Source organism: Theropithecus gelada, chromosome 9, assembly GCF_003255815.1.
Source record: "Theropithecus gelada isolate Dixy chromosome 9, Tgel_1.0, whole genome shotgun sequence".
In the NCBI taxonomy this organism is placed as follows: domain Eukaryota; kingdom Metazoa; phylum Chordata; class Mammalia; order Primates; family Cercopithecidae; genus Theropithecus; species Theropithecus gelada.
In genome coordinates this window covers 29,953,388-29,963,933 of record NC_037677.1, presented here as the reverse complement: position 1 = coordinate 29,963,933, position 10,546 = coordinate 29,953,388, and the positions used below count along the sequence as shown (strand labels likewise).

Here is a 10,546-nt window from a genome sequence, read left to right as displayed (position 1 = left end):
CTAATAAGTTAGATAACAAATGGAAAATTCCTGACAAAGAAAATATCAAAACAGGCTCAAACAGTAATAGAAAATCTAACTAGACTGATAAAAAGGAGAAACAGTAAATTAATAATGAAAAAAGTTTCCACGCACACAAAAAAATCATACCCAGATGGCTTCACTGGTGAATTCTATTAAAAAGATTAAAGATAAATTAACATATTGTTTCCAAAAAGTAAAGAGGAAGGAACACTTCCTAACTCATTCTATGAGGGTAGTATTACCCTGATACCAAAACCACGCAAAGACTTCCCAAGAAAAGACAAATAAAAACTAATGCCCCATATATATATGGATGCAGAATTTTGTTAAAATGCTAGAAAACTGAATTTAGTATCTGAGAAAAAGGACCATATCCATGACCAAGTAGAATTTCTCTTGAGTATATAAAGTTGGTTCAACACATTAAAATCGATCCATGTAATACACCATACCAATAGAATAAAAGAAACAAATGCACAATCTTATTAGTTGATGCAGAAAAAAAATTGGCAGAATCCAACACCCACTCATGATAAATATACTCATAAACTAGGAATGGAAGGAATCTCGCTCAACCTGATACAGGTCATCAGTGAAAACTCCACAGCTAATGGCATGTTTAATGGTGAAAGAGTTAAAGCTTTCCCTGTAGGATCAAGAACAAGACAACTACTGTCAACACTTCCATTTAACATTGTACCAGAGGTTCTAACCAGGGTAATTTGGCAAGAAAATGTAACAAAAGGCATCTATCTATATGGGAAATGAAGACAAAAAAAGAAAAGATATTTGCAGATCTTATACCTAAAAGAAAACGTTAAGGAATTCTTACGCCTGTAAAAAACTACTAGACATAATAAATACATTTGGCAAGTTTGCAAAATTAATAAACAAAAATCAGTTGTATTCCTATCTATTAGCTGGTATATGCTGGATTTTTCCCCCTCCAAATTCATATGTTAAAGACCTAATTCCCAGAACCCGAAAATGTGCCTGTAATTGGGAATTGAGTATTTAAAGAGGTGTTCAAGTTAAAATGAGACCATTATGGTGGTTCCTAATCCAATCTCACTGCTGTCCTTATGATAAAAGAAAATTTGGACACAAAGGAAGATGTATACACAGAGAAAAGATCATGTGAGAACATGACCATTTATAAGCCAAGAAGTAAGGCCTCGGAAGAAACCAAAACTGCTGGCACCCTGATCTGGGACTCTTAGCCTCCAGAAATGTGAGTGTTTACACCACTCAGTCAGTGGTGTTTTGTTGTGGAAGCCCTAGCAAACTAATACGAGAGCCATTCGAAATCTACAAGTGGAATTAAGAAAACGATTTCATTTATAACAGCTTCAAAAAGAACAAAATATTTAGAAATAAATATAACAAGTGCAATGCTAGTACATTGAAGCTACAAAAGTACATAACAATATTGAAATTAATTAAAGAAGAGCAAGATTAATAGAAAAATATCTCATATGCATGGATTGGAAGACTTCCTATTGTCAAGATGGCAACAGTCCCAAAATTAATCTGGAGGTTCAATTAAATCCCAATAAAAATTCCAACAGCCTCTTTTGGAGAAATGGACAACCGGATTCTAAAATTTATATGAAAATGCAAAGGATTCAGACTAGCTAAATCAATCTTGACAAAAAGAACATAGCAAGAGGACTCACACTTCCTTGTTTCAACTCTTACCAAAAAGCTACAATAACCAAAACAGTGTGGTATAAGGATAGACATATATATTAATGGGATAGAATTGAGAGTACAGAAAGAAACCTATATGTCTACGGCCAACTGATTTTCAACAATGATGTCAAGATCATTCAATGTAGTAACAATCTTTTCAACAAGTGGCTGAGACAACTGTATGTCCATATGCAAAAGAATAATTTTTGTTCCCTTCCTCACATTTTATACAAAATTTATATAAGATGGATCAAAGATCTAAATATGAAAGCAAAACTACAAAATTCTTAGGAGAAAATATAGGTATAAATCAACGTTGGAATAGGCATAGGTTTCTTATACATGACACCTATAGTAGAAGTAACCAAAGAAAAATATATACATTGTGCTTTATCAAAACAAAATAAAATGTGCATCAAAGAACACTATCAAGAAAGTGAAAAGACAACCCATATTATTTCATTTCTTTCAGAAAATGTTTGCAAATCCTACATATTTTAAGAACCCAACATCCAGACTATGTTGAGAACTCGTACAACTCAACAATAAAAAGGCAATCCAATTAAAAATGAGAAAGGATTTAGAGAGAATCTTTTCCAGAGAAGATACACGAATGCTCAATAAGCCCAAGAAAAGATGCTTACCATCAATAGTCATCAGGGAAATGCAAATAAAAACCAGAATGTCATACCACTTCACACCAACTGGGATCACTGAAATTTCTTTTTAAATGAAAATTAACAAGTATTTGCAAGGATGAGGAGACATTGGAACCCTCATGCATTCCTGGGAAAGTAAAAAGGTGCAACCACTGTGGAAAACAGTTTGTCATTTTCTCACCAAGTTAATTGTAGAGTTACCAAACTGCTCATATGTTCACACAAATTGTGCTTGGATTTTTCAAGTCACGTTATTCATAATAGCCAAAAAGTGGGAACAACCCAAATGTCCAATAACTGATGGACTTCATCTTTTTCCATAGTATAATTCAATGGAATATTATTGGAAATAAAAAGGAACAAAGTACAGATATAGTCAACAGCATGGGAGAATTTGAAAACATGCTAAGCAAAAGAAATCAGACACAAAAGGCCATATACTGTATGATTCCATTTATGTGAGCTCTCCAGAAGGAACAAATTCCCAGAGACAGAAAGTAGATTAGTGTTTGCCAGGGGCTGAGGAGAAATGGGAATGGGCAGTGATTGTTAACGGGTATGGGGTTTCTTTTTGGAGTGATGACATGTTCTGGAATTAGATGGTAGTCTGGATTTTACCACCTTGTGGGCATACTAAAAACCACTGAATAGTGTACACTTAAAAAAAGGTGAATCTTAAGCTATGTAAATTATATATCAATAAAAATTTTGTAGATATGGAAATAAAAAGACTGGAAATCTAGGGCAAAAGAAAACAGGATGAATGCAAGATGAGGAAAGGAAATTCAGTACAAGTCATGTTGGCGGACACTAGCAGTGGTGGTGCCTGTGGGAATCAGAGCAGTCCTGCCTCCAACACAAGAAGCCCTGTGATCTGTACCAGGAGTAACAGCCTCCACTAGGGGCTCTGCAGAAGCACAATTTCTCCTGGGGCTGATATTTGAGAGTCAAATTTCCTGCAGTTTAGATATTTCCATCAGTTTAGCAAAATCTGGATAGGCTATAAGGCTGACAACTGTGTCCAAAGCAATAATCACTTGAGAACTTTTCCAGGTGCCCCATCACTCTGCATTGTACAGCATATTCTTTAACATGTTTATTTCATTTTTCAATTCACTAAGTGCTTGCTGAGCACTTGCCCATTTTCCTTTATTTGCAAAATGTAGGAATTTAACCTATCTTTGAGCACAATTTGGGAATAAGGTTTAAGTTTCTATGATACAATGTTGCCATTTAAAAATAAAGGTAACATAATGCTCCTACCCCCTTTTGAGAATATAGTGTTCCATTTTATTAACATCTTTTCTACTTTTTTTTTTTTTTTTTTTTTACATTTTTATGTTTTGCTATTTACTGGTCAAAACCACTGTAGCTCATTCAGATTCAGAAAGGAGACTATAAACATGTATGCCATGTTAATGCAAGATATTGTTTCATTATGAATGTGCCTATATTGTTAATTTCATCTAAATAGTACATGCAGTATTTATAGGAGGCTAAAAGGCATAAAGTATTCTTGTATGTGAAACGCTCCAATTAAAAAGAGTTATGTTAGCTGTTAAGTAAGTTTTAAAAAGATGTTTATTCAATTCAAACGCAGAATTGATAAAATTTTCTTCTTAAAACTGTAAAGAACAAAAAGCTGGAATTACCCATCAACAGTACAATAGAATTCCAGTTTATTCTGAGAGCAGATCAGCCAAGATGAACAAACGAGTCTTGTAATTGCATACCAGAGGTCAAAAATTAGCCCTACCAAATGAGGAGGGAGAGGAATTGCTGAGACCTAGAAGAAAGGTCATAATATTTGGACTGAATAAAAGCAATTCACTAATAGCAATTTCCCTTTATCTGACAGCAATTGTAGAAAGTTTTAACAAATCCTGTTAAAATGGACGAAAACTATTTCCTGAATAGTTAAGAAAAGATTATAATAAATGTCAAGTATTCTACAGCATGTATAGAATCTCATTTCCAAGGGAGCATGCTGTTTTCTTCAGCATCCTGTTAGCCAAGTTCCAATTTTGGACAGGTCCTAGGAAACACAACATCGTTAAAGACAGAGATGAAACAAGGTGATTAATTGTAAGCACATTTCTATAGATAGTATTGCACTTGGAATGTGTAAAAATCTCTCTGAAGCTTGGTAGAGATAAGGGTTGTAAACAGATTTGAAATCCACACGGCAATAGATCACATGCTAATCTTTGCCCAAAGTTCTATGTTGTTGAGAATGATTCTGATATATTATTTTAAAGGAGAGAGTGTCGTATGAATTCCAGATCTTTGTCATGGACAAAGAATCTAAGTGCTATTCATTTGTGGTTCCTGATTCATTTGTTCTTTGAGAGATTAGCTAAAATGAAGGGAGTGGGTGAAAGAACCACCAATTCTTTTCCTGTGTCTACAGTAAATACAAACAGATCTCCAGCCATTACTACATCTCTCCCTCCTGTCAGATGGAAGATGTAACATCTTCCATGAACGCTTACTTTGTTACTACAAAATGGAAAGAGACACTTCTACTGTGGTGAAATGTATATGGCAAACCCAAATAATTTAGGCCACAAAATACCCTACTTTAGCCAGAATGATAAGAGTAATCTACTTTTTCCATTTCATTCTGAGCATACTGTCCTACATACATTTTATTTATTCATTCCTTGCTACAATGTAAAGGCAGAATATACTTTTAAAAATAATTATTCATCAACATTTAAGACAAATGATCAAAGCTTGAGTTTATTGTTATACAATGTTGCTCTTTCATCTTTATTTCTGAACAGCAAATCTCATCAAGCATGATTGAGTTTTGCTTACTTGTATCTTCTCCCATACTTCTGCATTTACTATGTGTATAGCTCTTCAGAATAAAATTAAGATAGGAGTAAACCAGTACAATTCAGCAGCATCAGTAACTTAACCAAACATATAAAAGTCTTTCCCGACTGACCCTGAATGACCATTTAGCCCCCTTTCAAATTTTGGCATCAAATTTCTACTTACAAAAAGTATATAGTTTCAATCAGGAGGGGCAGAGCATTGATGACCGCAAGTAACAAGAAAAATGAACGCTACGAAGATGCACATAAAATAATAAAGGAAAAAAGCAAGAAAATGATAGCAAGGAGAGGTGGGGATTTACTTGTTGTCAGAGGAGGAAACACTTATTTTTCTACTGTGAAAGAAGGAGAAATAACCCAGTCTAAAAAAAGAGGTGCTTTCTTGAAATAGTTTCTGCTGGATTCCCCATTATTTTAGATATGATGAGAGCTGGAGTTGTGCAGAATATTTTGGGATGCTTTCCACATGGATTTATGATTCTCAAAAAGAATCAGCATCAATTAAACTATAGTTGACCCTTGAACAGTATGGGGGTCAGGGGAACGGACCCCCTACCCAGTAGAAAATTCATGTACAATTTCGACTCCTCATAAACTTAACTACTAATACCCTACTGTTGTAAGAAAATCATAAGGAAGATAAAATATACTTACTGTTTATTAAGTGGAAGTGGATCATCAGAAAGACTTTCATCCTCATCGTCTTCACATTGAGTGGGCTGAAGAGGAGGAGGAAGAGGAGGGGTTAGTCTTGCTGTGTTAGGGGTGGCAGAGGAGGAAGAAAATCCATGCAAAAGCGGACCCTCCCAGTTCAAACCCCTGTTGTTCAAGGGTCAACCGCACAATCAAGTTTTGATGAGAAGATTCAGTTTTCAAACTTGATTTTAAGCAGGTATGTATCTAGGTACTCAAATTCAGATGTAATATTACATGGAATTTAAACACTCCTGGTTAAGCAGAAATAGAAGAATCGTTACCTAAGTAGAAAAATCGTTACCTAAGTAGAAATCAACCTATGGGAGGAAAGCTCAGGAAAGAGCCAGGGTCCTGGCATAATAAAGAGTTGTAGGCGTGGCATAATAAAGAGTTGTAGGCATGACATATGTTTGTGTTTATTCGTGTATATCTGTCGTTTGGAAATAAAGAGCAGATTGAGTATTGGATTAGGGGAAACATATTTCTTGTGAGAGAGCCATCCTTTGAGCATCACATTTGCAAAGGTAGATTGATTATCCGGATTCACTTCCAGTGGGTTTTGCTGCAAGCTGAGACATCTATTGACAGCATCCATAGACTCTTCAGAGCTTGGAGTGGAAAGGAACTGGAACTTAGAACACATGGAAATTTGTTACGTGACTGAAGTGTTCTCTCACTTTTGCTTGGGAAACACTTAAAGCCACGTACTTTGCGGTAGGCAATGTTCTACATTTATTAAATATACAGTTAACTCATCCAATCTGTTGCAACCACCTTATAAGGGCGTTACTCTAATTCTCTCCATTTGATGGATGGATAACTGAGGCTAGGAGATAAATTGCTCATTGCGGGGCAAGTGAAATTCCAGCCCAGGTTATCTGGGCTTTAGATCCTGTACTTTTAACCAATAGCGCTTTGCTTCTTTTCCTTGTATTTATCCCTTTCAAAAATGATTAACTGTATGCAAAATAATATAACTAACGACAGGGCCGGCAAGGGTTAACGCGGAAACAGATCCCCGAGCTGAAAAAACAAAAACAAACCGGGGAGCCAGATCCCCTAAAAGCCCCGGTAGGAAATTCAATGGGCCTCCTGTTCCTTTAAACTCTCGCTTTCGCCCCCGCTGACACTTTACAAAGCCGCGGCGGCAACGGCGAGGACCACGCTGCGGCGCGCCACCCTCCGCCACCCTCCCGCGCGGGGCTGGGGTCCGAGGGGGCTTCGCGGAGTCGGTAACCCAACTGGCTCTCGTTTGCTTTCTCCACACCCAGCCACTGCCAGACCCAGCCTCCGGGAGGGAGCGAGCTGTGGTTAACCCTTTCCTGCCCAGGGAGACCCCGCCAGGGTTGGGGCGGGGCGCGATCGCCCCCCGCAGTCTGGCGCGAAGGCGGCCCGGGCGCCAGGTGGGTGGGGGGAGCAGTTGGCGGAGCTGCCCAGGACGCGCGAGCAGGGTGCGGCGATGGCGCCCAGGCAGCGCGGAGGTACCGCCCCGGGCTCCCCCGCTAGCTCCCCGTACTCGTCCCCTTTCCCCGCGCTGGGGGGCAGCCGGCTGCCGGGGGCGCGCGGGGCTAGAGTGGCCCTCTCCCTCCCCTTCGCTAGGCTCCCCCGGCTTAATCTGTTGGCGGCGACTCCTCAGCCAGCCCCGAGGAAAGTGCAGTCATTGGACAGGTCGGTGCGGGCTGCCGGTTTCAGGGAGGAAGGTGGGAGAAGCCTGGAGGAGCGAAGGGGAGGGCGGAGGGAGGAGGGAGGAGGGTGCGGCGGCAGATCTGGCAAATTGCGAGCTGCCTTCCCTCCTCAAAGTGTGGAGCAGGAGCGCTGGGGAGCGTGGCGACGGCAGCGCCTCCTCCGCCACCAAACTCCTGGGGCTCCGCGGGGGCTTGGGGCCACCTCCTCCTGAGCCTGGAGGAACCCTCTCCCGATAGGTTCTAGCCTGACTCCCTCCCACCCCACCCTTTTCCTTTCTTCTTCCTCTCTCTCTTTTTTTTTTTTTTTTTTAAAACACACACACACACACACATTTTTTTTTTTCTGGCTTCGGACCTCAGACTGCTGCAGCCCGAACCTTCCCAGGGCTCAGCTCTTTGGAGCTGCCCATTCCTCCCGCTGCGAGAACGGACGCGCGCCCTGCGTCGGGCGAAGAAAAGAAGCAAAACTTGTCCGGAGGGTTTCGCCATCAACCTCCTTCCTGCAAACCTAAAAGCCTCCTGCCGGGGCCATCCCGAGACAGAGGAAAGTTCCTGCAGAGCCGACCAGCCCTAGTGGATCTGGAGCAGGCAGCAGCGGCGCTGGCTGTGGAATTAGATCTGTTTTGAACCCAGTGGAGCGCATCGCTGGGGCTCGGAAGTCACCGTCTGCGGGCACCGGGGTGGCGCTGTCCGAGTGGAACCGACAGTTTGCGAGCCCCGGCTGCAAGTGGCCTTTCCTCCCCGCAGTTGTTGTTCAGAGTCGGGTGAGGGCTGCGAGTGTGGCAAGTTGCAAAGAGAGCCCCAGAGGTCCGAAGAGGGCTGCGCTCCTGCTCGCGTTCGCTTCTTCCTCCTCTCGGTTCCCTACTGTGAAATCGCAGGGACATTTACAAAGGCCTCCGGGTCCTACCGAGACCGATCCGCAGCGCTTGGCCCGGTCGCGCCTCTTGCATCGGGAGCCCCCGAGCACCGGCGAAGGACTGGCGGGCTGGGTAGGGAGGTGGCGGCGGCGGCATGGCGAGGTTCCCGAGGGCCGACCTGGCCGCTGCAGGAGTTGTGTTACTTTGCCACTTCTTTACGGACCAGTTTCGGTTCGCCGATGGGAAACCCGGAGACCAAATCCTTGGTAAGTAAGATGCACTTTGGCTTTTTGATTTTGTGCACAGCTGAAGACCTTCCTGGATCTCTCGTTCCCCCCCTACTCTCTCCCCCTACATCACCTGCCTGCCCTTGGGAAACTTATTGCAGTTGCTTTTCGGGTAAACTTAGGATTCCCAAATGGGGAAAAGAGGGTTAAAAAGAGAAGGACGCCGGGGACTAGGGGTTTTCTTGAGGCTTTCGGGCTTACTTCACCTGGGCGGCAGGGGGTGGTACTGTCTCCCCTAAGTAGCCCCGGGAGGGCTCCAGTGTGAGAGCAAGCTGCTTCTGTGGATACATCTCCTAGGACCTGGCATCTCCAGGCTGTGTGCTCTACGGCTCCTCCTCCTTCCTCGCTGCTGGTTAAACTAAGCGAGTGTGTGATGTGGGGTGGGTGGGGGACTTGGTGAAAGCCAGGGATTGCCGGTCTCCCCTCTGCATGAGAAAATTCCCTGTGGCAGCAGCTTCCTTCCCCTGGCAATCCCCAGTAGCTCTGTCTAGTGAACCGGGCCAAGCGGGCCCTGGAAGTAGGGCGGGGTAGGTGCGGCCGGCGCAGAGGTGGGGAGCAGGTGGGAAAGGTGGGGGCGGGCGCGCCTCTGGATGCTTACCCCTGCTCCCATTGTCCTCCGCCTGCCAGCTTCACAGGCCTGAACGCGCAGAGGGTTCCTCAGGGTGCCCTGATTTTGTCCCCGGGAGGACCCCCAACCTCCGCATCCTCTTAGTGGCTGTCCTGGCAGGTGCGCATCCTGCGGGGAGCCGCGCCCCGCGGACGATCGCCGAGCGGAAGGCGCAGGGCTGCCTCCTGGGACCCTGCCCCCCGCGAGCTGGGTGCCTACTCCCCATTTCTGCCTTTCAGTGAAGAAAGTGAAGACACAGGCAGAAAGAGATCTTGGCAGAAATTGGTGAATTCGGGTGGACTTCGAGAGGAGGTGAAACGAGAAAAAAAAGAAAAAAACTTGGAGGGAAAATAAAAGAAAACGAAAACTTACTGCTTAGGATAATCAATTTGTTCTTTTCTGGGGTGTGTGTGTGTGTCTGTGTGTGTGTGTGTGTGTGTGTGTAATTTAAATGATTGCCCAGAAAGTATGCATGCGTCCTCAACAGTCAAACTTGAAAGTCACAGATGGAAGGCTGGGGGTACACCTGGGGATGCCAGGCAAGGTGAATCTTGAAGATCTTGAAGGAAACCCTTGAGTGAAATTTACCAAGCCGCGACTTAGAAGACAGTCACAACACTTCGCCTGTCCCTGGTGTAAACTGTTCTAGATAAAACACAGATACTGACTGCGCTCTTATTTATGGTTGGAGGGGTGTGTGTGTTGGGGTGTATGTATAGGGAGGCAATAGGATGACAATACTTTTAAAGCTGAGAATAAAATGCAGATTTCTTGAGTGTTGATTTGTCTTTGTCACATTTAATTGTTCTGCATTAATGGACATAGGTTGTTCTTGACTGTGTATGATTTATGACAGTAGACTATACGTTTTGTTTATTTCTCTGATATGTTTCACTGGTCGGAAAAAAATAACACTTTTAGCCTTCCAGGAAAGAACACATTTATTTAAAAATTGCAACAGCGATTTTCATGTACTTATTCATGGTATGAATAGATGCTTAATGAAAACAATTTATTCCACCACAAATGAGGCTAAAAGGATGTGTGTGCCAACTTGCATCCCAAGTTGTTTATTTAAAAACTTCTTAGGCACTAGGAATAAATACTGCATTTGCAGTAAAAATAAATAAATAAATGCCAGCAAATGTTTATCTTTTTATAAACCTTTTCCAGTAATGTTACTGAAAAAAGAATAT

The 10,546-nt window shown here is 42.5% G+C and overlaps 1 protein-coding gene across 2 annotated transcripts in view; it reads left to right on the top strand.

Annotated features, from left to right (window-relative positions):
• Positions 1-7,968: 7,968 nt before the first annotated feature.
• PLXDC2 (plexin domain containing 2) overlaps positions 7,969-10,546 on the top strand; it is a 463,014-nt gene continuing 460,436 nt past the window's right edge. The window contains exon 1 of one of the 2 annotated variants that reach the window (XM_025396216.1): positions 7,969-8,722. In XM_025396216.1, the coding sequence (XP_025252001.1) occupies positions 8,611-8,722 (112 nt within the window). In that variant the 5' untranslated portion in view covers positions 7,969-8,610. The remainder of the gene's footprint in view (positions 8,723-10,546) is intronic. The other variant, XM_025396218.1, reaches the window with a different exon arrangement.